This window comes from Equus przewalskii, chromosome 10 (assembly GCF_037783145.1).
Source record: "Equus przewalskii isolate Varuska chromosome 10, EquPr2, whole genome shotgun sequence".
NCBI classification, from domain to species: Eukaryota; Metazoa; Chordata; class Mammalia; order Perissodactyla; family Equidae; genus Equus; species Equus przewalskii.
Window position 1 is genome coordinate 58,692,394 of NC_091840.1, and position 26,950 is coordinate 58,719,343.

The window sequence follows — 26,950 nt, forward strand, 5'->3', positions numbered from 1 at the left end:
TCAGGCATTGTGCAGACGCCTGGGGCTGGTGCTCCGGTGCCGCCTGCCAGTGCAGCACCTCCCCACACCCACAAGCGGGCCGCTTACCACCTCTCCCCTCCACCCTCCAAGTGCCTGCCTCTGCCCCTTCTTGGTCCTCGGCTCCTGGCTGGCTGGCCTGGCGTGCCCCAACTTGCTTGCTCTCCAGGCTTCAGGACCTCCAGCACACCAGCTGGTCCTGGTGGCACCAGGTGGCCCCAGGTTTGAACCAGGCTCAGCCTGGCCTCAGTGTGGAACTTCATCTGCTTGACGCAACCTCTCGGAGCCTTGGGCCCTGCACTGGGCATGGGGAGAACCATCCTCAACCCACAGGTGAGTAAGGTTGTGCCACCTCACCTGGTGGGGCTGGAACCCTCCCCCACATGGCCCTCTGTGGGTGGTGCCATAAGCTGAGACATCTGCCCAGGGAACAAGCACGAGGATTTTTCCCTGGGGTTAAAGAGCTTGCCACGACAATCTTTCCCCCTGTTTTTTAATAGCTTTATTGAGATATAATTTACATACCATACAATTCACCCTTTTCAAGTATACAAGTTCGATGACTTTTAGTATATTCACAGATACATGCGACCATCACCACGATAAATTTTAAAACACTTTTGTCACCCCCAAAAGAAGCACTATACCCCTTAGCTGTCACTCCCACTTTCCCCCACTCCCCCCAACACCTGGAAATCGCTAATCTACTTTCTACCTTTATGGATTTGCCTACTCTGGATATTTCATATAAGTGGAATCATACAATATGTGGCCTTTTGTGACTGACTTCTTCACTTAGCGTAATATTTTCAGAGTTTGCCCACATTGTAGCATCTGTCAGTACTTCGTTCCTTTTTATGGCCAAATCATGTTCCACCGTTGGATATACCACATTTTATTCATCCTTTTGTCAGTTGATGGACACTGGGTTGTCTCCACTTTTTGGCTATTTGGATAACGCTACTGCTGCATTCTGAAACGGAGTGTGCAAGAGGGAGGGGATTTTCCTTAGAAACTTTAATAAATGCTACCCATTATTGTTATTTTGTCTACTATTTTTAATAGAGTTTGTTTTTTTAGAGTACTTTTAGTTTTATAGAAAACTTGTACAGGAAGTATAGAGAATTCCCATATACCCCCTTACATCCACCCCCACCAGGTTCCCCTATTAATACCTTACATTAGGATGGTACATTTGCTATAATTGATGAACCAATATTGATGCCTGTTATTAACTAAAGCCCATAGTTTACATTAGGGTTCACTCCTGTTGCTATACATTCTAGGGGTTTTGACGAATGTATAATGACACGAATCCATCATTCTAGTATCATACAGAGTATTTTCACTCCCCTAAAACAGTCCTCTGTGCCCCCACTAATTCACCCCTCCCTCCCCACTGACCGCTGGCAACCACTGATCTTTTTACTGTCCCCATAGTTTTTTTCCAACATGTCACATAGTTGGAATCATACAACTGGCTTCTTTCACGGAGTGCTATGCATTTGAGTTTCCTCCACGTCTTTTCATGGCTTGAGAGCTCATTTCTTTTTAGCACTGAATGACATTCATTTTTATGCTAATAAGCTTTTCCCCAGCTAGAAATGCGCCCCCACCCCATCTTTTGGGATTTGGGATCCCTCGTGCTTGGCAGGTTCCATGTGGGGGCCTCGCTGTCACTGCTGCAGCTTTGCCAGTCGGCTCTGTCCCTCCCCTCACCCCCAGGCCTGGGAGTGCCTTGACGTCCTGTCAGGACTGAGCCCCCAGCGTTTCTGTGGGGAAGGTGCCCAGGGAAGCCTGGGAGGAGGAGGAGTGAGGAAAGCAGGAAGGGCTGTGGGAGGGAGAGAGTAGGTGTTGAGGCAGAGGCAGAGAGAGAAGGAAGTAGCTGCCAAAATCTAAGAGGCAGCAGGGTTGTATGTCAGGGGTGGCCTCAGGCATTGTGCAGATGTTGGTCTTTGCTCAGCAGGAGGCCTGGGGACAAGCAGAGGGCGGGCAGCTTGGTCCTCCCCAGCTGCCCTTTGCTCTGAAGATGGATGTGGAGCTGCGGGACCAGAAGGCCAGAGGCCCCACCCTCCGCAGTGCAGAGCTGAGTGTTTTGCAGTCAGGGGCAGAGAGGAGAGATCAGAGGGAGGACATTGGCTCCCTGGCCTGGGGGTGCAGGGCTCCAGGCAGCCACAGAGCAAATGCACTGGCTTCAGGCCTGGTGAAGTGTAACCAAGCGAGGAAAGGTTAACAGAGGTGCGGCACCAACTGTGCCTGGCAGGACTCCAGGCAATCATTCACTCGAGAGCAGGGTCCAGGCCAAGGCTCATCCCCAGGGGGACTTGTCCTCCTGGTGCTGCAGGAGTTACAGCTGGAGACAGCATCGCCTTGGCATGGCTCTGTGCTGGAGTTTGCTGCAGCTGTTCTGTGGCAAGCGGGGAACCCGAGGCCCCGCCAAGGTTGCTGGGCTCCCAATTTTCCTAGGTCAGTGGCTCCTGGCCTGGTTCCAGACGTGCTTGCTTACCCCATGGTTGCTGAGCCCCTCCCAGCTCGTGGCACAGTGAGGTCGCCAGGCACTGGGAATCAGCCACCTGGAGGAGACTCCCTCTGGGTTGGAAGCCACCTTAACCCCGGGGTGTGTTGGGGGGGACTTACAATGAGTCTTTACTCCCCAACCCCCCTGATCCCACCTCCTACCCTTCCCAGGACCTTGTGGCTTTGGGTGCTTCTTCCCTGGGAGGGTCCTGGGCAGGCCTGAGCCCCCTCACCTCTGAGTCTAGGAGACTTCATTTACTCTGCCTTGGCTCAGGGCCAAGGTGTGGGAAGCGGGTTGGACAGGGCAGAGAAGACAGGAGGAGAAGAGAGAATGGAGACGGAAGAAAGGAGGGAGAGTGAGTGTGTCAGCGGTGAATCACAGACACTGCCGATTCTCGGCACTCCTCCCATCAGGAAGCGGAAGCTGCTTCCTCTCTCGTGAAGTCTGGGCTAGCCCTGGGATTAGCTCTGGCCAACAGGCGGAAGTGACCTGTGTGACTTTCCAGGCTGGGTGTTGACATGGATGCAGCTTCCTCTTGCACTCCTGGAATGGGCCCTCTTGGGGCCAGCTCCACACTATGAGAAGCCCAAGCTACAGAGAGGTCCTGTGAAGGAAGATGCAAGTGCACCATGTGACAGCCTCGGAGTAGCCTGCTGACAGCCAGCCATTGTGACAGTCCAGCCCTGGTGAGCCTCCCGGTGACTGCCCACACAGCTCCACCAGGTGCAGACAGAGCACCAGCCCGCTGATCCCAGCAGCCCAGAGTCATGATATAAAGGGTGGATGACTTAAGACACTAAGTTTCGGGGTCATTTATTATGCCGTAATAGATAACCAAAACAGGATGTACAGGTGGTACCATTTTTTTTTTTTTTAAATCTGGACAGCATCCCATCCTTTGGAGGAACCAACAAGCTCCACTCCAGGTGGTCCACAGCTCCCTCCTTTCCAACTTTCCTCCTCCATTCCCAGTGTAACTGCTAGATCTTAAGTTAACATGAGGGAAGCCACCTTAGGGAAAGGAAGCAATATTCTATCTATGACCCCGACTCACTAGTCTCTGTGAATACGTTCTAGCCTGCACGCAGCCTCGGTGATTAAGCACCTCTCGCTTTTATGACATACGTGACCTGCTAGTTCTGTGACTCTTGCTTATGTAATCTCCCAGCTGTGATAAGACAACTTTGTTCTCTGAGTTCCCCAGCAACATGATGACCTCCAGAAAGAAAAATTCTACATCGGTACCCATCATGAATGACAGAAGAAAGAGATAATGTGGTGCCTTGAAGTTTGTCCCCCCGGATGGTCGACATTCCTAACCCCCTCCTTCCCTGGCCATTTCCCCTATAGAACTGCCTCAAGCTTCTGTAGGATTTTAAGACCGTTCTTCAGGACACGAGTCCGCCATCTTCCCATTATGCTGGCTAATCGTGTAAATTTTCCTTTCTCAACCACCAGCTTGTTTTCAATTGATTGGCACCAGATTGCAGCAAGCAGAATGAGCCTCTTTTCGCTGGGTTGCGCCATCATGGATTGGCTCTTGCCCCAGTCTCCCAGGAATTTGCCTCTGGGACTGAAGGTGCTTGGAGCTGAGTCTTCTCATACTCTTGCCCTTAAAAACCCTGAGTCCAAAGTTGCCCTGATTCTCTCCTTCTCAAGGCTGGTTGCTCAACTTTCTTCTAGGTCACCTACCAGTAATTATTCCCTCCCTCCCACCCCCTCCTGCCTTTCTTTCTTGCTCTTCTGGCATTACCTCAAGTTAGTTTCTACTGTTTCCTCCAAAGAGCCGTGGTTGACACAGAAGTTGGCACACGGGAGGAAGTGGTCGGCCACAGTGCCCCAGGGGAAGGAGGCGGCTTAGGAACAAGTTTTCCTCTGAGAATGAGGAGGCTCCCAAAGTCACGGGGATCCGTGGCCTCTGTCACCGAGCACTGAATGACTGATCTGTCTAGGGTGTAGTGTCTGAGACCACCAAGGATGCCACAGGGAGGATGGCACAGCTGCTCCCGACAGTGTAGGCCAGCTTAGAGAGCGGGCAGGGGCTAAGCCCTCCGAGTTCCCACCTAGCCGCAGGCCGATGCTCAGGGACCTGTCTGCAGTGCTGCTCCGAGACTCCATGTCAGCTTCCACCGGCTGAAATCCCAGAAAACCAAACTGGGAGGCTGAGTCTGCCGATTGCGGAACCATGGCAGTGCGGGCTGGATTTGTAATGACTGCAATAAAAGTAGGGCGTTCACTGGAAAAGGTTGGAACCACAGTCATTTGAAAGTCATATCTGGGAGCATTTGGAGAACTTGGAGATCCTGAAAACCCACACCTGGAGGAAGCAGTTCCCACCGCGTCACCTCTGCCATGCATCGCAGTGGAGAGTCAGGGATTCCCCCTCTCCCCCGACCCTTTGTTCCTAACCAGGGTCGATCCCCCCCAGGTCCCAGGGACTGACTTCCTGAAGGGAGTGTGGGAGAGAATATGCTTCACACACCAGAAGCCACAGAGGCTCAGGTCCCTGGAGTAAAGAAAGGCTTTCAGTCACCCTTTCCAAAGAGGATGCCACCCCCGCGGAGAACTAGCCAAAGATGAGAAGAACGTGGAGAAGCCATTGGAGGCGTGATGTCATAACTGGCCGTGACCTTCTAACTGGAGGGTTGTGGCTTTTAATCGTATTCCTTCCTTTTTGTGTCGTATACTAATAATCATTACAATGGTAATGAAGTGCCTTCTTTTCCTCTTTGTGGGCTGTAGTTACATTTACGGTTTAGTGCACTGGTCGTAGAATATTACAATAGAAACTCAACAGAATGAGCAAAGGAATATACGTCACCCAGGTAACCCAGATGCAAAAGCCAGTGGACATTCTGAAGTTCTGCACAGAGAAAGGAGTTGTGCGTATTTGGGGAGGGGTGTGTGTGCAGGACCACCATGGTGTGGGTTGTGGTGCACACCTTTGTTGGTTTTCACCTCATTCCTCTCCTTCGGGGGTCTGCTCCCTGCCCCCTCCACGCAGTTCCCACAGGTGATCCCTCCCTGCGGGCCTGAGCGTGGGAACCCAGCTGGGCATTTGAGGTGACTGGAGCCCAGGCCTCCCGTGGCCGGTTGTCCTGCCTACTCCTCCTGCTGGCCCTCCTTTTCCTGGCTGAACCCACACTCTAAAGCCCAATCCAGGACTAGGCCAAGAGAGGGGGCAGTTATGAACCGCCCCTGGTCTGCACTGCCTTGTTTGTCCTTGGTGGGTCGCAGGTCACCCCTGCAAAGAATAGAATAGACGGTAGACTTGTAGGCATGGGACAGCTTCACAGGGCAAAGTGGATGGCAGGAACTGCTTGCCCAAGGGGGTCACCTTGGCTCTCAGGGATGCTGCCAAAAGGGATGATGAGCACGGGGAGGGCTAGGGGACTCTTCCCAGGCGTCCCAGCTCCTGGCCCCAGGCCCTGCCCCCTCCCACCTCCCCCCCTCCCAGGGCAGGGCTCTGGAGGCTGCCAGCCTTGATGGAACCTTGGCTCTGCCACCCACCTCTCTGAGTCTCCATTTCTTAATCTGTGAAATGGGAGTCATCGTGGGCACGAACACGCCAAGGTGTAAGACATTCAGCACCTCGCACCCCCAGCCCGGATGCCCTGCCCTCACCCCCAGGCCCAGCACGCCTCCGCACTGCCCCAAACCTTGTGCTTCAGGGACTTTGTGCTGACTCCTCTGGGAGAGCAGACACAAGGCACCCACAGACATCAGCCTCGGTGACTCCCAAGTGCCCAGGGCTCTGTCCTGTCCTCTCCTAGTGCCAGAGCCAGTGGGCTGGGCAGGAGGGGCACAGTGCCCAGGGAGGCAGGGCACATGCTGTGGCCCCTCCTCCCGCCCCTTACTCATTAACCAGGCTGCAAGGTGGCATGGGCTGGCTGGGCCAGGCTAGCTGTGGGAGTGCTCAGGGGCACAGGGTGGCCAGTGGCCCAGGCTTGGAATGGACGGCATCCAGAACACAGATCCCCCAGGCCGAGGGGGCCGCTGCCCTACCCTCCGCAGGCTGGTTCCCATTGGCTTTGGGGCCGAGGCATGGACGCTCTTGATCCTTTCTGGACCCCTGGTAAGGAGGTGGGGTTGAGGGGCCAGTGAGGCTGGTGGTCAGATGCTATATAGGCATGACATGGAGGTGTGCCAGGGGCTGCTTGCACCGTTTCCCAGAAAATGCCCATGTTCACCACATCCAGGCTGCATCAGGGGCTGCCACCCAGAGCAGGTGACAGCAGGATGGCTATCCCTGGACAGTGCCCAGGGTAGTAGTGGGGCCTGACCTCGCTCACCAGCAGGCAGCCCCTACTCACACAGGGTGGCTGTGTCCTCCTTCAGAAACTCACAGGAAGGCTGGATTGAAAACACCCCAATGACAAATGGGATCCATTGATGTAGGAGCCTGTAGGTCTCGCCTGTGAAGCTTTGCAGGGGGAAGAAGGGGCCCTCTGCCCATTTTATTTCCAACAGGAAAATAGATGATACATTTTTTTCTGACCATAAAGACTAATCAATATGTGCTCCCTGTAAAAATTTCAGACAAAACAAAAGGTTATAAAGAAGAAAGAAATTCATCTATAATCCTACCACCTAGACACAGCCATTACCAGGATTTTGGTGTATCTTATTCCGCTCCTTTTCTGTCTGTATGTGGCCTAACCAAATGAGTATAATATCAGTAGCAGTATTGAAGGTTTGCATCCAGCTGTCTGCGCTCCAGGCCCTGTGCTAGTTGCTTCTCATGCATTCCTGCACTTTTAGACAGGGAACCTGGAGCCTGGAGTTTAACGCAGCTGCTGAGGGCAGAAGGCGAGCAGGACTCAGGGGTCCTGACTTCCAGCCCTGGCTGCTGCGTCAGCCTTGGCCACATTGCTCGCTTCCCCAGGTGAAGGCGATTTGCTCAGTGGCCAGGAGTGTCTTTTGTGGGTCCTGGCTTGAGGCCCCCAGGACCTGGAGAGGCCTCAGTGTGGGGCTGGGCTGTGTGGGGCAGAAGCTGTGGGGTGGGCAGGGCTGAGCGGGGCCCTTGACCCTGGCCGCCGTCCTTCAGTTTCTGTTCCAGGTGCTGACTTTCATGATCTACATTGTGAGCTCGGTGTTCTGCGGGCACCTAGGCAAGGTGGAGCTGGCATCGGTGACCCTCTCAGTGGCCGTGAGTACCGCAAGGCCGTTCTCTCCCAAGCTTCTCACCTGGGCCTCCAGGGAGCAGACACAGAGCATGAGGGCTGACAGTTGCATTCACAGCTGGGACCTGAGGGCCTCATCCAATGACACCCAGACTGGGCAGGCAGGACTGGACCAGGAGGGGGGTCTCTGGCTCAGTTGCACATCAGAGCTGCTGCTGGGCAGCCTCCCGCCAGGATGCAGGCTCTGCCCCTCGGGCCTGGTCTGACAAGCCCTGTGTTTTTTCCTGTGTGCGGTTCCAGTTTATCAATGTCTGCGGAGTTTCCATAGGATCTGGCTTGTCCATGGCATGTGACACCTTAATGTCCCAGGTGGGTGGACGTCCTGGGGCTGGGCAGGGGCAGAGCCAATTCCTCAGCTGCTGCTAAAACAGCAGGGGGTGGGAGCCCACCAAAGATCCCTCAGTGCCCCTGGATCTGGGAGCCCCTCAGACCGCCCTGGGGGCAGCTGTCCCCCATCTACCTCCAAGGACCGTGTGCTGTCAGGGAGCCAGACCCTCTCCTTTGAGATAGTCCGTGTAGACAGGCAAGAAAGCCACGGAGGGAAAAGGGTGGAGACAGTTCCCTGACCTTGGGTGTCAAATGCTGGGGGTGCACAGATGGGACCCTTTTGCCCTCAGGGGCCCACAGCCCAGTGGGGTTCAGCTCCCCACCGAGGGTTCTGTGCTCATGGGGGACCTGGGGACCTGGGTGTGGTCCTGGCTGCCACTGACCAGCAGGGAGACTTGGCAAAGGGTCTCGGGGCCTCCCTCGCCTTAGCTGTGATGTGGGGGAGGAACACCTTCCCTGTGAGGCACATTTGAAGACCTGAGGACAACAGGTGGACAGAGGCGGTGCAGCTCCTGGCGCAGAGCTGGTGCTGTCAACAGCTGCCCTTAGATCTCTGAGTGGCTGAGGCCCTGGAGAGGGAGCCGCCCAGGCTGTGATCGAGGGGGCCGGATGCCCGCTATTGAAGTGCTGACGGGTGCCCACATGTGCTGGGTGCCTCTCACAGCACTGGCACCACCAGGTCGAGGCCTTGGCCGGGCTCAGCGGAGGACAGAGGACAGTGCTGAGGGCGTGGGTGGTCTGAGCCCGGGCGCGGCTGTTTTGCAGAGCTTTGGTAGCCCCAACAAGAAGCACGTGGGGGTCATCCTGCAGAGGGGCGTGCTGGTGCTCCTCCTCTGCTGCTTCCCCTGCTGGGCGCTCTTCCTCAACACCCAGCAAATCCTGCTGCTCTTCAGGCAGGACCCGGATGTGTCCAGGTACTGCTTGGCTCCTGCCGGGAAGCTGGGGAGGGAACCCCCAGAGAAGCCCACCCCTCAGGCCCCCTGCTTCTCTGGGTCACAAGTGCAGCCCCTCTGGGGACGGTTCCAGGGTTTGGTTTTGGGATTCTCTCTCTCCAGCTGTGACCACAGGGGGGCAGACAAATGGCCAGTTTTAATTTAGGAGGAAAGGAGAAAATAAGAGATTTGCACATTATTGGCATTTGTGTCTCAGCACATACATAGTTGGAGATTCACAGATGCTTTTGAAGAAATCAAGCATGCACTACCCCATATTCCAAAAAAGGAGAAAGAGGACAAACCAGTTTCTGATAAATTATAGTTTATTATTAATTTTGGAAATGTCCCCTCTAATGGGAACACTTTGCTCATTTTATATTATGTGCATTTCATTTGGTTATTCCTTGGTAAGATATAACCTTTTTTTTTGCCCTTACAAACCAGATGTCCCTCCGAAGTTAATTTCCTTGGTCAGGAGGGCCCATGGTTGTGTCCTTGGGCTCCTTCTCCAGGCTCCTTACAGCATGTGGGAGCAGCACCCCTTGACTGCCGCTTGTCTTGGCCGAGATGTGTGGGGGCTGGCAAGGCCTGTCCTCAAACCTGCGCTGCCAGGATGCCCCTGGGGCAGCGCCTGCCCCCGTCTCAGAGGGCAGGGCCTGGTTGGCTCCGGAGTTTCTGGTTCTCTTGCAGGCTGACCCACGAGTATGTGCTGATTTTCGTCCCAGCACTGCCGGTGAGTGCCACTGTCTGCCGGGCTGGGAGGAGGCTGGCCTTATCCTCCCCTCAATTCTGGCTTTGGGCCTTTCCACCTGGTCTGCTGGGGAGACCCATCAGCCAGCAGCGACTTCCCACGGTGCCGTGACATTGGCTGACAGGGCAGGAGAAAAGTTCCCATTCCAGTCGGGGTAGATTGAACTTTTAAAAAGTAATGACTTTTTTTTCTGATTAGAAAACCCTGTATCGGAGAAATTGTGGAAAGCACAGGGAAGAAACATTTCAAATCACCTATAATCAAACCACCCAGTGAGAACAGAGGCTAATGTCTCTTTTCAGGATCATTTCTATTCACGGGTATGTGTGTTCAAACACACACACACGTATAGTTTGAAATGGGGCCAATGTGTGTATATTGTATTATAACCTGCTTTTTCCTTTTCAAATATGTCATTAGTCTCTCGATATGATTAAGCAGCTGTGTACAACATCTGCTTCAAAGTCTCCAGAGTACCCCACAGCGCTGTAGTTTATTAACCAATCCCTCTTTCTTAGGTATTTAGGTTGTTCCCAGTAGTCGCTATTATAAACAAGATTGTGATAAACATTCTTGTAGGAGAATCTTTGTGAACATGTGTAGTGATTTCCTTCAGATGTCTTGTTAAAATTAGAGTTGCTCTGTCAGTGGATTTTGATACCAATTTGTACAAATTCTACCCCCATTAGCAACACTCTCATCAGCACAGAGTATTATTAGTAAACATTTTTTCCAATTAGAAATAAGTTGTTTTAATATTCATTTTATTGCTAATGCAGTTGAACATTTTTTCATATATGTATTGATCATTTGTTTTTCTTCTGTGAACTGTCCATACTCTTCGCTTATTTTAGTGGATTAATCTTTTTCTAATCATTTAACTCATGTTAAATAATCATTTAACTTGTGCTGGAAAACATCTTAACCCTTTGTCATACAAGTCACAAGCATTTTTCAGTTTGTCGTTTGCCTTTTAATTTTTTTGATATTTTTGACTTGAAGAATTTTTAATGTATACATAACAGATCCATAAATCCTATCCTTTATTGTGTCTGTCTTTCATGAGTTTAAAAACACTTAACCCATTGCAAGATTATATAAACATTTGCCATATTTTCTTTGAACCCTTTTACGGTTCTATTTTTACATTTAAGACTTTATCTAACAAACTTTTCCAAATACTAATTATTGAATAGTCTCGCCTTTCTCCATTAATTTATTAAATACGAAGTAAGCAGTGTATCTACTCAGGTCAGTTTCTGAGATTTCTAACCTGACCCAGTGGTCTGTGCGTCTGCTCGAGTCCACGGCTGCACTGTTGGCTCTGCTGTAGCTTGGTGAGACACGTCATCGCCTGGCAGCACGTCAGGGACGGCCGTGCAGCCAGAGTTTGTCTTCTGTCTCTGGAACCGCAGGACCCCCCATTCTCCACGGCAGCAGGGCTGAAGTTCTGAGGAGGGAGCTGGGAAGGGGTGGGTCAGGGTGAATGCAGGGCCTGGCAGGGTGTACCCCAGCCTCACCCACCTGTCCGTAAGGCCAGTACCATAACCTCTTGGGGCCCAGTCAGCTCCAGATTTCTTCTGTATCATGGGAACCACCTGAAAAGGCTGATCTTTCTCCTCCAAGTCCCCCTAGCAACCATGCTCAGGCACTTCAGACCAAGGGAGTAGTATCTTGTCAGATAGGGCTCTTGGGGCTGGGCCAGGGAAAACAGCCTAGAAAGATCGCTGTGGCAACTCCTTTATCCAATAGAGCAAGTCCCTCCCAGAAAATGCTGCTGCAAAATTTAACTGCTGATCAAATAATAATAATAATGACTAATAATACTAACCTAACACTTGGAATGCTTAAGTATGACAAATACTGTTTTATAAGCACTTTGCAATATTAACTTTGCATATATGTGTAAATATTAAGTATACACACATTACTATACACACACACACACTATTATCCCCTTATGGATGAGGAAACTGAGACCCAGTGAAGTTAAGTAACTGGCGTAAGATCACACAGCTCCTGAGAGGCAGAGCCAGTATTTGAACCCGGGCAGTCTAGTTCCAGCCCTGCACTCTTAATCACTGTTGCCACTGAAGAGAGCAGAGGGCTAAGGGACGGGATGGGGTAGGAAGGCGCAGGCCTTGGGCCAGGCTTTGACAGAAGACAGACAGACCGGGTGTAGTGCTCCCGACACACACACTGACACACATGGCCCTCTGTCCTCCAGACAGGGAAGGGCCCACCTCGCCTGTGGGGTCTTAAACCCACGCAGCAGAGGCTGCTGGGGGCCAGCACTGCTCTGTTCCCACCGCTCCCTCAGTCTAACGCCATTCCCTGCACATCTTTGTCTCTGGCAGCCAGAGCCGGGACAGCCAGCATTCCCCGCCTGCCTGCTTCTCTCCCCCTGGGGCAGAGCGGGAGCCCTGAGGGGTCTTGTCCCCCATGGGCAGGGCCAGGGCACACATCAGGTGGCTGCACAGGCTTCAGCCCACCTGCAGGGTCCCAGACATGACATACTTTGGCGAAGTAACTGAATTCAGGTATCCAAGAAATATCTGTTAATGTTGATCTGGTGGGTTTTTTTTGGTAGTTTTTTGTTGGTTATTTGTGTGTGTGTGTTTGTTTTATTTTATACAGGCGAGTTTTCTTTATGGCCTGCTGGCAAAATATTTGCAAAATCAGGTACAGGTCCCGGGCTAGAGGGGGGGCCCCATCCCCCAGCACACTGCCCTCTCCCACACTGGGGCTTTCTCCCTCTCTGCACCACCTGTGAACCTCCCGAGATGTGTCCTGGCCTCTGGCACAGGCACCGGTGAGGAGCCGCGTGTCCCCAGCCTCTCTCCAACCCCCAGCCTGCCCGGGCTTACCCACATCCCCTTGTTCCTGCCGCCACTTAGCAAGGCCAGATTTCATTTGTTTCAGGGGATCATCTGGCCCCAAGTCCTCAGTGGTGTTGTGGGCAACTGCATCAACTGCTTGGCCAACTACGTCCTGGTATCCCTGTTGAGCCTGGGGGTAAGGTGAGCACTGGGGCTGGTGGGCTTCAGGGGCCCGGTTGGGAAGCGCTGCCCACTGAGCACCCCACCCCTGACCAGGGCAGGTCAGTCACCTTCCCTGCCTCACCTGTGACAAGGACTGTGGAGGCTGGCTGTGTCACCCAGAAGTGGGAGGTCATGGGGAATTAGAGGAGCCTGCTGGTCCTTTGGGTTCTGGGGGATGCCCCACCAAGGACAGAGAGGGGAGCCACTCCCCACCCCTGCCCCAGCCCACGAGGAGAGGCTGAAAGTGGGGACCTGGCAGGGTGGGCCCCAGGACACTGTAGTAATGGTGCCAGCGGCACCCATGGCTCCTGGGTGAGGCCGATCCCAGGGTTGGGGTGCTGGCCAAGCCATGCGTGTGCCCCCTTCCTCCCCATGCTGGCTTAAGCAGGCGAGCTGCTCTCTGCCCGCCAGGGCCAGAGTCAGCCATCGGCCCCAGCCCTGCTCTCCCTCCTTCCCAGGGGCTCTGCTTACGCCAACACCATCTCCCAGTTCGTGCAGGCCATCTTCCTCTTCCTCTACATTGTGCAGAAGAAGCTGCACCTGGAGACGTGGGCAGGTGTGGAGGGCTGTCCTGGCCTTGGGGGCCGAGCAGATGAGCACCGGGCGGGCCCCCAACATGGACCCAGGGCGTTCCTTTGGCAGGCAGAGGGCCCAGTTTGAGTCCTTTTGGGGGAACCCTGTTTCAGGTCCCCCTCTCCTTTGCTCCACCCCTCAGCACCTGCATCCCAAAGGCCCGGGGTTCCTCCATCCAACGTGTCACGGTGCAGAGTCCTGCTGGAGATAGGCCCAGGGACTTTCTGGTTGCTCCTGGCTCCCTGATCTCAGGATAGGGATTAGAGTGATAACATGGAGAAAATCCTAGGGGTCAGCAGTGGGCCGAGTGCCTGGCATTCCCAACCTCAATTAGACTTCACAACACCTTATTATCCCCATTTTATGTATATGGAGGATATCGAGACGGAGAGGGGTTAAGTAATTTGCCCAAAATGCCAGTGGTGGTACATGGTGGGGCCTGCACTTGGACCCGTGCTTGTTTACTCCCGGGCCTCAGGTTCCGAGCCTTTCTGCCTCCTGAAACCCAACTCTGTAGACTGTGGGCTCCTCTTTCAGGCATTGCTGGAACAGCTCTCAGGGCCCTGGGGCCTCATTCGGCGGAGGGGGAGTCCCACGTGATCCTTCCCCCTGCAAGTCTGCATAGCCCTGTTTACCTTAGGATGAATCCTTTTGGCATCGTTGATCTCATGCCATCCTCCCAACAACCCTTTCAGGCAGGAGAGCAAAGATAAGGACTGAAATTTTCAGTTAAGGAAATAGAGCCCAGAAAGGCAGGGTTAGTTGCCCAAGATCCTGTGGTGTCTGGCGCAGAGTGGAGACCCCCACCAGTGCCCGAGGCTCCCATCCTGAGCCGCCCTGTGCCGCGGGCCAGGTGAGCTGGTGCTCTGTCCCTGCATCCCCCTCCCACCCTACCAGCACTGGACCAGCTGGCATGCCCTGTGCAAAATGCCAAGTGCCTGGAGCTGTGAGCTGAGCCCAGGGGTGGACACGCCCGGGGGGCTGCTGCTCAGCTCTTGGGGCTTCCGTTCCCAGGCTGGTCCAGCCGGTGCCTGCAGGACTGGGGCCCCTTCCTTTCTCTGGCTGTCCCCAGCATGCTCATGATATGCCTTGAGTGGTGGGCCTACGAGATCGGGAGCTTCCTCATGGGTATGTGGAAGAGTGAGGGTGGGGAACTGTGTGGGGGGCTCACCCAGCTCAGAAGCCCCCTCCCCAGGATGGGTAGTTCACCAGCCCAGCCTCTGGTGGGTCTGTTGCTCCCCACCAGGCTGTGAGCTCCCTGTGAAGGCAGGCCCGCGCCTTTTGTGTCGGGATCCCAGCACGGCCCAGTGTGGGACTGGCACTGAGTGGGCACCCGGCACTGAGTGGGCACCCCAGGGGGTCAATGAGGGAGGGAGAGATTGAAATCCTGGGGCACGAGCGTGGGCGGGCTTGGCAGGTGTGGGGCTCTCACCTGGCGCAATGTGTACCCAGCAGAGCACTCACACAGAATTCAAACGGCCTGAGTGTCAGAAGGCCAGGACTGGGATGGCCCTGAGAGCCCTTGCAGTCCACCCCCTGTCCCTATTTACAGAGGAGAAAACTGAGCCCTGAGAACCAGAGGGACTGCCCAGAGCCATGCAGAGGCACGGAGTGGCAGGGCTGAGACCTGGACTGGGGTTTCCTGGTGCTGGTCCAGTTTTCTCCCTTCCTCACCATGCCACATGCCACATACGCAGAGGAGCTTGTCTTGAAGGACAGACCAGGCAGAGGAACAGCCTGCAGGAAATTCCATAGCAACTGGGCAGGATTCTCCTGGAAGTCTGAAGGCCAACTGGGAACATTTTTTGTTGCAAATCTGCCCTTCGAAATCATTTGCCCCTTGGCCTCCAAAGCAGAGGGGCGTTCTGTCAGCCCAGGGTCTCTGAGCTGGCCCTAGGGCCAGGCTCTCACTGTGTGCCTCTCCCACAGGCCTGCTCAGTGTGCTGGACCTCTCTGCCCAGGCTGTCATCTACGAGGTGGCCACCGTAATCTACATGGTGAGGCTCCTCAGGGCACCTTCACCACACGCTCCGCCCTGGCACAGCTGCCTGATGGCCTGGCGGTGTCATAGGAGGAGGGGCAGGCTGTCACCCCAAAGGCCACCTCCGTCTCCTGAGGGGCCCTCCCAGACCTCCCATGCCCATGAGGTCCCGGCCCTGACAGACTCACACGCAGGTAGCCCACGGTCACTCCGCCAAGGGAATATTGAATTTACATGATGTTAGAATTTTTTTGAATTAATTTAAAGTTAAATCTCCCATTTAAAGTTGGGAGATTTCACATCACAAGTTGGATGTGATTTGCACCTTTGAATTTTCTTGAAAAATGGGAAATTGCATTGAGCAGTGAGCCCACATTCCTGCACACCCCAGCTGCTGAGCGCTGGGTGACAGCAGACCCCGTGGAGGCATTTCCTCTCCTCTCCCCACAGAGACAGGAGTTGTCCATTGTCACTCATACGCACCTGCCAGTCTTTGACGCCAGCTTTAAGCAAGGGAGTCACAGAAATCTGTACTTACAAAATTAATTTATAAGGTGATTTTTATTTTTAAAAATGGTTTCCACAGAATTTTTTTTCTTACAGGGAGCTTTTCTGGTGTCCTTAAGACCTCTTTAAAATGCATTCACTCCTGAGTTTTTGCCAGCACGCTGACTTTGGTGGCAAGGCTGTGTGCCTGTGACGTTTGATGGAGCAGGTGGGGGTGGATTGGTGGCTCGCTTGGAGTCTCTTCGCCCCGGCTTCCAACCTCAGAATCGCATGCCGGCCATCAGGAGCCGTGCACACCCCTGTCTCCTCATGCCACCTCCCTGGGATCCATCCTGTCTGCCTGCTCTCCTCCTTCTTGGCCCAGGATGAAGGGCTGCTCCACCTCCAGCCCAGGCCTGTCCTGGCTCAGGGCCCACCCCATCCCAGGGGCAGGAGGCTGGCTCCACTGATGGCACCTTCTTATCTCTGATCTCAGATTCCCATGGGACTCAGCATGGCAGTCTGTGTCCGCGTGGGGACGGCCCTGGGAGCTGCAGATACTGTGCAAGCTAAGCGATCGGCCATCTCAGGTGTGCTCTGCACAGGTGGGCAGAGTCCTCTCCTGGGGGAACTTGGAAAGGTATAAAGTCAAGGCCTAGGCCAGGGGAGGGCCTGGCACATTGGAGGCAGGGCTGGCCGTGGGAGCCGAAGAGTTTACCTTCCAAACCTGCTATACCTGTCCTCTGGCCCAGAACAGCCCCTGCTGATGCATGGACAGGTGCCCGAGCAGCATCTCTCTTGCCTGCTGTGCCCCTTGCCCACTCCACCCCTCCTGCTGGGGGCCTCAGGCTCTCCTGAGGACAGCTTGCCAGTTTCCATCACTCACCTTTGTGTGACCCTGTGAAGGCCCTTCCTCCCCAGGCTTCTTCCTCCAGCCATCCAGGGTCCTTCTGTAGGCCTGCCCTCACAGCGTCCCCAGGAGCTTGGGCCCTGCCCATCCCACCCCTCAGAGTGACCGGTCTTGCATCCTCCATCGTGCCCCTGCTTTCTGAGGCTAACAGATTCAGATCCGCTGTCTGTGGAGAGCGGGGGTTTTCAGGCCTTAGACTGCACTGGAATGCCCTGGGGGGCTGTGTCAAAGCGCAGATCGCTGGGCCCCACCCAGCAGAGTTTCTGCTTCAGTAGGTTGGAGACGGGGGCCTGAGAATCTGCATGTCTAACAAGTTCCCAGGTGATGCTGATGCTGCTGGTCCAGGAACCCCACTTTGAGAACCACAGGAGGACAGGCATTCTCTATGTTGTCCTTCCTATGGGACTGCAAAAATGTCTCAGTCCAAATGAATGACTCTAACGCAAGGGACTTCAAGCTCCTGGGTATGGATGGCTCAGTTGACTTGCACTGACCCGAGCTAGGCTCCTCCACGGCTTGGGGTCAGCCAAATGTTGTTCCTTTTGTCTCTTCCAGTTGGCGCCTGGCTGGTTGTGGGCATCCTGTTGAGTGTTGTGAAAAATAAACTGGGGCATATTTTTACCAATGATGAGTACGTAATCAGTTTTCTTCACTGACTTCTGGGAAATGTCAGAGTGGTTCCCAGCTGGTCCTCAGTGACTCGTCACATGCCAGGCTTGGGGCTGGATCCCCAGGAAGCGGGACTAGCTTTGACTTTGCTCTCAGTGGGAGGAAGCCAGCATCTGTGCTTGTCTACCGGGGCCGTGGACGCCACCACTTGCTTTCCCATAGACAAGATGCTAATCAAAGGGCAGTTCAAAATTGTGGGGGGTCTTCTGGGGTTTAAGATGTGGCCCATAGATGTACAGAAATTCAGGGCCAGGGGTGTCAGTTGCATTTGTGGGGGTAAGTATCTCTATTCCGAAAATCTGGGGGAGGAGGCAGAACGGAAGGAATACAAATGGGCCTCCAAGAGTGGTCATGTCTTAGGGGTCCAAATGAACCTTCTTTCCTGTTTTCTCTGCAGAGAAGTCATTGCCCTGGTGAACGAGGTCTTGCCGATTTATATCGTCTTTCATCTATTTGAGGCCATCTGTGTGAGTACAGGCTCTGATCTGTAGCCTGACCCCCCGCCACGTCCATGAGCTCTCCCTGTGGCCTCACAGGGCTGTGAGGATTAGCTCATCAATCCACGTAAAGGGCTAGCTGTAGAGTTAGTGCCCAACGTATTTGTTCACATTAGTTTCATTATTATTCAAAGCACGGACTCCCCTTCTCTTCTGCAATTCCAACAAGCCAAAGGATGAACACAGATTAGCAAAACACTGAAAAATTGCACCAGTGTAAGCTCACAAATCTTTTCCTTCCTTATTCCTCAGGATCTGGGGCCCCAGGCAGTGACCCATGCCCTCAGCCGGTCAGGAACTCAACAGCAACCATAGCCGGTTGCCAGAGCAAAGAGACATTTCCGAGGAGTGAGTCAACCCAGAATACAGAGGGTCCTGAATTTTCGGCTCCTTTGGTCACTAAAGGACAGGTCCCATTTAGAGCAGACTGGAATTGTGTGAATTGTTAAAAGCATGACATGAAAAAGCAGTGAAGTCATTTTAAAAGTAGAATTTGAAATCCTGTGTCTTCCAGTTTACATCTTGAGTTCTGTGAGTTCCTCAGGAAGGCATCCGTAGCATAGAATCCAATGGCTCTGCAGAAGGGTGAGCTGGGTCGGCGGCCTGGGCAGAAACACCTGTACGATAATTATCATCAACTCTAATAAAAAAAATAACCCATTCAGAGAAATTCTATTTATGTAGGACTTCTCCAAAAGACTCAGTGCCCTCTCTCCTGTCCACTGCATATTCCAGGATTCACCTTTGAATCTAGCTGGGCACTCAGTGTTCTTAGCCTCAGCAGAGCCGCTTTCTCTGGGCTGCGTTTCAGCATCATCTCCATAGCGTTTATCACAGAACAATAAAAGAAACTATCCCATGGGATCTGTTATTGCTTTTGTCGTAGGATATTGTTAAGGACACTATTCCTATCTTCTCTCTAGCTCTGAGGTGAGGTCACAACTGAGAAATCCTTGCAATTAAAGGTTGGGAACAGCTTTGCATTTCTCCCTGAATTAAGCATGCCTCCCCCTCAGTGGGCAGCCCTTCTCTGTCGAGGAAGCAAATACACAGCTAGCGATTGTGAGGTCCTTCTCGCTTGTGTGTCTGCATTCTACCATCTTTCCTCCTGGCAATATTTATATTATTCTTAATTTATGTTTCCCATGGGCATATTTTTATTTTGTATTTTTTATACCTTTATTGAGTTATAATTTACATACCATAAAATTCACAGATTTTAAGTGCACAATTCAATTATTTTAAGTAGCTTTCAATTTGTGCAACCATTGCTGCAAACCAGTTTTAGAGTATTTCTGTCACTCCCAGAATTTCCTGGAGCCTCTCTTACAGTCACTCCCTGCTCCCACGGCCAGCCGCAGGCCACCCACTGATTCGCTTTCTGTCTTTCTGAACACTGCCTTTTCTGAACATTTCATACAAATGGAATCATACAATATATAGCATTTGGGACTTGCTTTTCTCACTTAGCATAATGATTTTGAGGTTCATACATATTGTCGCATTTTTCAGGACTTCGTTCCTTTTTGTGGCCAAATAATAGACCTTAGTGTGGAAATAACACATTTTGTTTATCCATTCACCAGCTGATGCACATTTGGGTTGTTGCTGGTTTGGGCTGTTATGTTACGCCTGCTGGGCACATTCACGTACAATCCTTTGCATAGACGTGTGTCTTCATTTCTCTTGGTAGAGTCCTAGTTGTTGAATTGTTGGGTCAAATGATAAGTTTATGTTTAACTTTTTAAGAAACTGCTGAGCTGTTTTCCAAAGCAGCTGTACCATTTTACATTCCCACCAGCAGCGTACGAGAGTTCCAATTTCTCCGCTTGCTTGACAATTCTTGGTATTGTTTGTCTTAAACAAAAACAAAAAGGATTTTATTTTCAAGAGCAGTTTTACGTTTAGAGGAAAATTGAGCAGCAAATCCAGAGAGTTCCCACAGACCCCTCTCTCCCCTCAGTTTCCCCCGTTATTTACATCTTGTATTAGTGAGGGACATTTGTTAAAGTGAGGAAAGAATATTGACACATTGTTAACTAAAGTGCGTAGTAGTTCACAGTAGGGTCCACTCCTGGTGCTGGACATTCTTTGGGTTTGGGCAAATGTCCTGTGCCTCATATCTACCATTAAAGTATCATGTGAATCATTTCATTGCCATAAAAACCCTCTGAGTGCCACCCATTCATTTCTTCCCTTCTGTCAGCATCCCCCATCCTCTAACCCCTGGAAATCACGGATCTTTCTGTTGTCTCTACAGTTTTGCCTTCTCCGGATGTCTTATGGTTGGGATTATACAATATGTAGACTTTTCAGATTGGTTTCTTTCACTCAGTAATATGCATTTAAGGTTCCTCCGTGTCTTCTCATGGCTTGCTAGCTCGTTTCTTTTCAGCACTGGTGCTTTATTGTCTAGGTATTCCAGTTTGTCCATTCATCCATTGAGGGATATCTTGGTTGCTTCCAAGTTTTGGCAATTGCGAATAAAGCCATAAACATTCTTGTGCAGGTTTTTGTGTGGACGTAGTTTCCAACTCTTTCTGTAAATACCTGGGATCATGATTGTTGAATAGTATGGTGACACTCTATTTAGCTTTGTAAGAAATTGCCTAACTGTCTTCCATAGTGGCTGTACCATTTTGCATTCCCACGACCGATGAAGAAGAGTTCCTGTTGCTCCACATCCTCATCAGCATTTGGCATTGTCAGTGTTGTGGGTTTTAGTCACTCTCATAGTCTGTAGGGTGGTATCTCACTGTTGTTTTAATTTGCAATTCCCTGGGGACATATGACATGGAGCATCTTTTCATATGCTTATTTGCCATCAGTATATCTTCTTTGGTGAGGTGTCTGTTCAGATCTTTTGCCTAATTTAAAATTGAGGCGTTTTCTTATTCTCATATTTTAAGAATTTTTTTATATTTTGGATACCAGTCCTTTATCAGATATGTGTTTTGCAAAGATTTTCTCCCAGTCTGTGGCTTGTCTTTTCATTTTCTTTCTTTCTTTTTTTCTTTTTTTTGAGGACGATTAGCCCTGAGCTAACAACTGCTGCTAATCCTCCTCTTCTTGCTGAGGAAGACTGGCCCTGAGCTCACATTTGTTCCCATCTTTCTCTACGTCATATGTGGGACGCCTGCCACAGCATGGCGTGCCAAGTGGTGCCCTGTCCACACCCAGGATCCGAACTGGCGAACCCTGGGCCGCCAAAGCGGAACATGCGCACTTAACCACTGCGCCACCAGGCCAGCCCTCGTTTTCTTAACAGTGTCTTTCACAGAGCAGATGTTTTTAATTTCAATGAAGTCCAACTTAATTTTTTTCTTTCATGGATTGTGCTTTTGGTATCATATCTAAAAAGTCATCACCAAACCCAAAGTCACCTAGATTTTCTCCTATATTATCTTCTTGGAGTTTTACCATTTGGCATTTTGCACTTAGATATCTGATCCACTTTACCTTTTGTGAAAGGTGTAAGATCTATGTCTAGATTCATGTTTTTGCATGCGGATGTCCAGCTGTCCCAGCACCGTTTCTAGAAAATAACTACCCTTTCTCCATTGAATTGCCTTTGCTCCTTTGTCAAAGATCAGTTGACTATTCATGTGGTTTGTATCCAAGCTCCCCGTCCCATTCCGCTGGTCTGTTTGTCTGTTCTCTCACCAATACCACACCGTCTTGACAACTGTAGCTTTCCAGTGAAGACGAAGCGGAGTAGTGTCAGTCCTCGGACGTTGTTCTCCCTCAGTATCGTGTTGGCTATTTGGGGTCTTTTGCCTTTCCACATAAACTTTAGAATCAGTTTACTGATATCCACAAAGTAACTTTCTGGGATTGTTTCTCATTTTTATGACAGCCATCTTAGTGGGCCTATACTGGTATCTCATTGTGGTTTTAATACGCATTTCTCTAATGACTAATGTTGAGCCCCTTTTTGTGTGCTTATTATCCGTTTGTATGTCTTCTTTAGTGAAATGTCTATTCCAGTCTTTTGCTCACTTGAAATATTGAGCTGCTTGGCCTATTAGCTTGCTAAGGCTGCTGTAACAAAGTAACAAAAACTGAGCATCTTTAAATAGAAGTTCAGTGTCTCACAGTTCTGGAGACCAGAAGTCCTAAATCAAGGTGTTGGCAGGCCCAGCCTTCCTCTCAAGGCATTGGGGAAGGATCTGTGCCAGGCTTCTCCCCCAGCTTCTGGCGGCCTCAGGATTGCTCAGCTCATAGATGGCCATCTTCTCCCCATGTCTCTTCACATCATCTTCCCTCCGTGCGTGTCTATGTGTTCCAATTTCCCCTTTTTATGAGGAAACAAGTCATACTGGGTTAGGGCCCACCCTAACGATCTCATCTCAACTTGATCCATCTGCAAAGACCCTATTTCCAATCAAGGTCACATGCACAGGTACTGGGGGCTGGGACCGCAACACCTTTTTGGAGGATACAATTCAACCCCTAACACTTACCTTCTTATTACTGAGTTGTGAGAATTCTTTATATGTTCTACATACAAGTCCTTTTTCAGATATGTGATTTGCAAGCTCAGCCTGTGGCTTCTCTTTCATTTTCTTACTGGTATCTTTCGAGCTGCAAAAATCAGCGCTTTTAATGTAGTCTAATTCTCAATTTCTTTTCAGTTATGGCTCATGCTTTTGCTGTCATATATAGGAACTCTTTGCCTAACCCAAGGTCACAAAGATTTTCTCCTATGTTTTCTTCTAGAAGTTTTCTAGTTTTAGCTCTAAGATTTATGATTCATTTTGAATTAATTTTTGTGTATGGTATGAGGCAAGGGTCTAAGTTTACTTTTTTGCATATGGATGTCCAGTTGCCCCAGCACTATTGGTTGGTGTGTGAAAGGCTCTCTTCTCCCCAGTGAATTTTCTTGCCTGTGTCAAAAATCAATTGATCATAAATGTAGTGGTTTATTTCTGGATTCACAATTCTGTTCCATTGATTTATATGCCTACCCTATGCCCATACCACCATGTCTTAATTAGTGTAGCTTTATAGTGAGTTTTGAAATCAGTTAGTATGAATCTTCCAACTTTGTTCTCTCTCTTTTTTTTCAAAGTTGCCTTGGCTCTTCTAGATTGTTTGCATTTCCATATGTATTTTAGAATCAGAATGTAATCACAAGGGTCCTGATAAGTGAGAGAGAGGCAAGGAGTCAGAGAAGATGTGGAGACAGAAGCAGAGGTTGGAGTGATCCCACTGCTCCATGGGGGCCACGAGCCAAGGAATGCAGGCAGCCTCCAGAGGCTGGAAAAGGCAAGGAAACAGATTCTCCCCTGGTGCCTCCAAAAGGACCCAGACCTGACTTTAGCTCATTGAAATCCATTTTGGACTTCTAATCTCCAGAAGTGTAAAATAATAAACACGTCTTGTTTTAAGCCACTAAGTTTGCAGTAATCTGCCACAGCAGCAGTAGGAAACCAGCACATGACATCTCCGTGCGAAGTTAGTCCAATTTCCCAGATTGGCTGGTTTTTGGTCACCAGTTTTACCTTTACTTTCTAGTGAGGCAATAACGGTGAGGAGGTAAAGATGGGCCTCTGGAGTTGTGTTCAAAGCATAGCTACTCTTGTGTGACACTGGGCAAGTGAGCTGACCTCTCTGACGGGGTCTCTTCCTGGAAGGAAGGGGCATAAGAACACTCCTCCTCGGGGTGTGGGGTTGAGTGAGGCCCTGCAGGGGGCGCTGCCGGGAGAAGTGGCTGCGGCACGAGACCCGCCCTCAGCCTCCTCCTTACTGACCGCTCACCCCCTGCCTCCCCTCCCAGTGTGTCTATGGCGGAATCCTGAGAGGAAGCGGCAAGCAGGCCTTCGGAGCCGTCGTGAATGCGATCACGAATTACATCGTCGGCCTCCCGCTGGGCATCGTTCTGACCTTTGTGGTCGGAATGAGAATCATGGGTATGTGTGTGAGGAAAAGTCGGGAGAGGCCTGGGTGGTCACGGGACACTCTCCCCAGTGTCACTTGTCTCCTTCAGGCCTCTGGCTGGGCATGCTGGCCTGTGTCCTCCTGGCAGCTGCTGCTTTCATTGTCTACACTGCCCGCATGAACTGGAAGCTGGCTGCAGAGGAGGTGAGCCAGCAGCCCCTGGCCCGGAGCGACCGCTCCGCAGAAAGGCCCAGAGACGGCGGGCCCCAGCAGCAGGGAGCTGTGGTATAAGCTGCGCATGCACAGTCACCGAGGGGCCACCTCGGCCTCAACAGCTACTCCTGTCATTGTCCTTGGGCCCCAGACAGTGCCGGTATAAGCAGCAGAGAAACGTACATCCAGACCTTCCTGAGCCAGCCCCACTGCTGCAAACCACACAAAAGCAAGGAGCTCAGTCAAACCAGCCTGAACCCAGACGAGCCCCCGAGAGCGCACTGTGACCCTGGCAGAGAGAACAGCATCACTCTGGCCACCATCCTCTTGGATGAAGCCTTTAAACAGGGCAGGCCAGCATCTGCTTTTCAGACACAGTAAAGGCACAGCTTAGTCTGAAGGCAGAACGCAGAGGGGAACGTCCTGTCAAAGACCTGAATCCCAGCAGGGTATGGTTTTGTCTTTGTGTGTGGATCAAGTCCTCCTGGCATCTAAAATGGATAAATATAGATTTAAAACAGCACCACTTTAAAGCTCCTCTAAAACTAAGAATACGTTCTGCTTTGGCGTGCCGCGTTTTCAAGGCAGGGCGGAGATGGAGCCAGTGGGGAACGAGAGGGCTGCAGGCTGACCTGGCGAGCTTTCTCCTTTAGGCTCAGAAACACGCCGGGCTGCAGCAGCAGAGCGCTGAGAGCACGGTGGACACTGCACGCGTGGCCCCCTGCCCCGGGCCTGAGGACGCTGCGGTCTCTTCAGGTAACGCCGTCAGGGTGCTGCTGCTGGGCACACACAGATGCCAGCGGCACGTGGCTCCTGGCTGCCGGTGTGCCTAAGCAGTTGGGAACCATGCGAGCCCCAGCTGCCTTTCTTCCTCTCAGCATGAAAATGTCCTACGTGCCGGCAACACACCACCAATATCTACTATGTAACAGGCCTGCACAAAGTACTTCACACCCTTAGCCTCGTGAGGCCGTGAGCCGTGTCCATTCTCGAATGAGGAAGCAAGGCTGAGTTGAGGTCTGGCCCTCAGCTGTCAGCCCAGGCGGGTCAGCCTGGCCTGACTAACTGGGGTGGGGTTACTTCCCCGGTCTACCTCTGTGCACCCCACGAGACAGACAGCAGCCCAGCGTTTATATGATGAGTCATGGCCCCAGCTCAGGAGCCTCCTGCCCCGGCTCGGTGCTGAGCGCCAGGCCCACCTGTACAGCACACCAGGCCCCTAGTTCTCTCAGTGGCCTCGCCGCATCCTGGGCTACGCCTGACCGGTGCTGCAGCGAGCCAGGCGACTAAAACAGTCACGAGGGAAGGCCAGGCACGGTTGACTAAGCATTTAACATGTGCTCTGAAGTCCTACTGAGTTACGTCTGATGTCATATGCCACCTCAAGGACAGGCTCAGACAGGAACATGCCTCACCTGACCTTAGGAGGACCTTTATCTATACATCAAATTCCCAGTCTAAGATGCTCTCCCACACAGTTCCCTCCGCCGGTCCTGCTGTCGAGTAGAGCAGGCAGGCTTGTTTCGATTGTACAGGCATTTTCCGCTGTAAGGTGCAGAGGTCAATTAACCAGGCACGCAGCGTAACGAATGCAGCTGGGCCTCCTGATTCCACGGCCACAGCTCTTCCCACTCAGCCCCCAGTCCTGCTGAGTTTGCTCCTGTTTGCCTCTGCAGTGGCTAGGAGTGGCTCCCCTGGCGTTACTCTGACAACGTACTCAAGGCCTGGGTGCCATTTAGACCTCTTCAGGACTCCAGAAGTAGCTCATGCCCTTACAGCTCCTGCCAGCAGACTGTCAGTGAAGCAGTTGGCCCTTCGCCGTGGGGCTGCTCTGGGGGCAGCGTCAGCCACGCTGGCCGTGGGGCTCGTCATCAGGGTCCTGGCCACCAGGCACTAGCAAAGCAGCTTGGAGACAGAAGGGAAGCCAGGAGTGGCTGTCCCACCACCCACACACGGGCCCACCCTACAAAAGCAGCGACGGGATCCAGGGCAGGTGGGCGCCTTGGACCGCTCCTCCACACCTTCAGCCAGCACCTCATGTGACATGAGGGGTCTGAATCGTGCAGACGGACAATTCTGCCGTGGGCAAATCCGCTCTCTCACCTGTGACCTGGACTGCTCCCCCGAGAAGACATCCGCTGACTGAGTGAGAATCCTGGAATGGCTACTATTATTCAATACTGTCAACAGCTTTACACTGGAGATTTCCAACCAAAATAAAACTGCAAAACCACTGTTACATTAAAAATTACATACTTCCTAAGCAGAGTCTGCTGCCGAGGTCTGTTCACAAAGCCTCTGGGAAGTTCTGCAAAGGGGCCTGGCAGGCCCTGTCTGGGCAGTCCCGTTCGCTGCGACCCCCATCTGCTCCCGGCCCCACGTGCCCCTGCAGATACAGGTGCTGTGAAACCTGGACGAGGGAGTGGTAGCTGTCCACAGACCCTTCTTCACCTCCCCTCCCACCCATCGGCATTTCCACTTGACACAGACCTTGAGAAACACTTGTTCTTAAAGGAGTGATATGCTATAAAGAAGGGCAGCAAAACCCAGATCAGTTGGCCACACAGCCTCACAAATTCGATGCTGATCCAAATGTGAGCATGCTTTGCTTTGAGGCCTGGGACTGGTGAGTGAGCATTTTCAGGCTCCATGCTGAATCAGGCCACACACCACCATCAAAAGTGGAGGGCGGGGACCGGCTCAGTAGTGTAGTTCGGATCCCGGGCGCAGACCTAGCACCACTTGTCAAGCCATGCTGTGGCAGCGTCCCACATGGAAAGTAGAGGAAGACTGGCACAGATGCTAGCTCAGGGCCAATCCTCCTCACCAAAAAAAAAGTGGAGGGCAGTCTGCCTCCCATTGCCACAGTCCTTTCAACACCAGTAGCTATAAATACATTGACAGACAAAATGGATGTATTGATCAAGGCCAATAGGAAAGAATAATGCACAGAATGTAAACCTGTTTT

At 51.9% G+C, this 26,950-nt stretch overlaps 1 protein-coding gene across 11 annotated transcripts; it reads left to right on the forward strand.

The window, feature by feature from the left end:
- The first annotated feature begins 209 nt into the window (after window positions 1-209).
- SLC47A2 (solute carrier family 47 member 2) lies at window positions 210-26,245 on the forward strand. 11 transcript variants are annotated; one of them, XM_070563567.1, is made up of 17 exons: window positions 210-351; window positions 7,584-7,685; window positions 7,960-8,028; window positions 8,812-8,960; window positions 9,426-9,714; window positions 12,370-12,414; window positions 12,655-12,752; window positions 13,232-13,329; window positions 14,361-14,474; window positions 15,276-15,343; window positions 16,310-16,418; window positions 17,279-17,354; window positions 17,790-17,859; window positions 23,669-23,801; window positions 23,879-23,973; window positions 24,636-24,738; window positions 25,659-26,245. In XM_070563567.1, the coding sequence occupies exons 1-17, from the start codon at window positions 325-327 to the stop codon at window positions 25,877-25,879; spliced, it is 1,866 nt and encodes a 621-aa protein (XP_070419668.1). In that variant the 5' UTR covers window positions 210-324; the 3' UTR covers window positions 25,880-26,245. The 11 variants fall into 11 exon arrangements, with proteins under 11 accessions (XP_070419668.1, XP_070419674.1, XP_070419675.1 ...); XM_070563570.1 differs by lacking the exon at window positions 210-351 and adding an exon at window positions 6,381-6,611 and having other exon boundaries at window positions 9,672-9,714; window positions 16,310-16,403; XM_070563566.1 differs by lacking the exon at window positions 210-351 and adding an exon at window positions 6,382-6,611 and having other exon boundaries at window positions 16,310-16,403.
- The last annotated feature ends 705 nt before the right edge of the window (window positions 26,246-26,950 follow it).

Excerpts from the sequence above, each read along its gene's own strand:
- SLC47A2 (XM_070563565.1), top strand. The coding sequence starts at position 6,489 with ATGGACGGCATCCAGAACACAGATCCCCCAGGCCGAGGGGGCCGCTGC. Across the intron at positions 14,475-15,275 it reads GATCGGGAGCTTCCTCATGG|GCCTGCTCAGTGTGCTGGAC; the intron begins GTATGTGGAAGA and ends CCTCTCCCACAG. Across the intron at positions 24,739-25,658 it reads GGACGCTGCGGTCTCTTCAG|TGGCTAGGAGTGGCTCCCCT; the intron begins GTAACGCCGTCA and ends TTGCCTCTGCAG.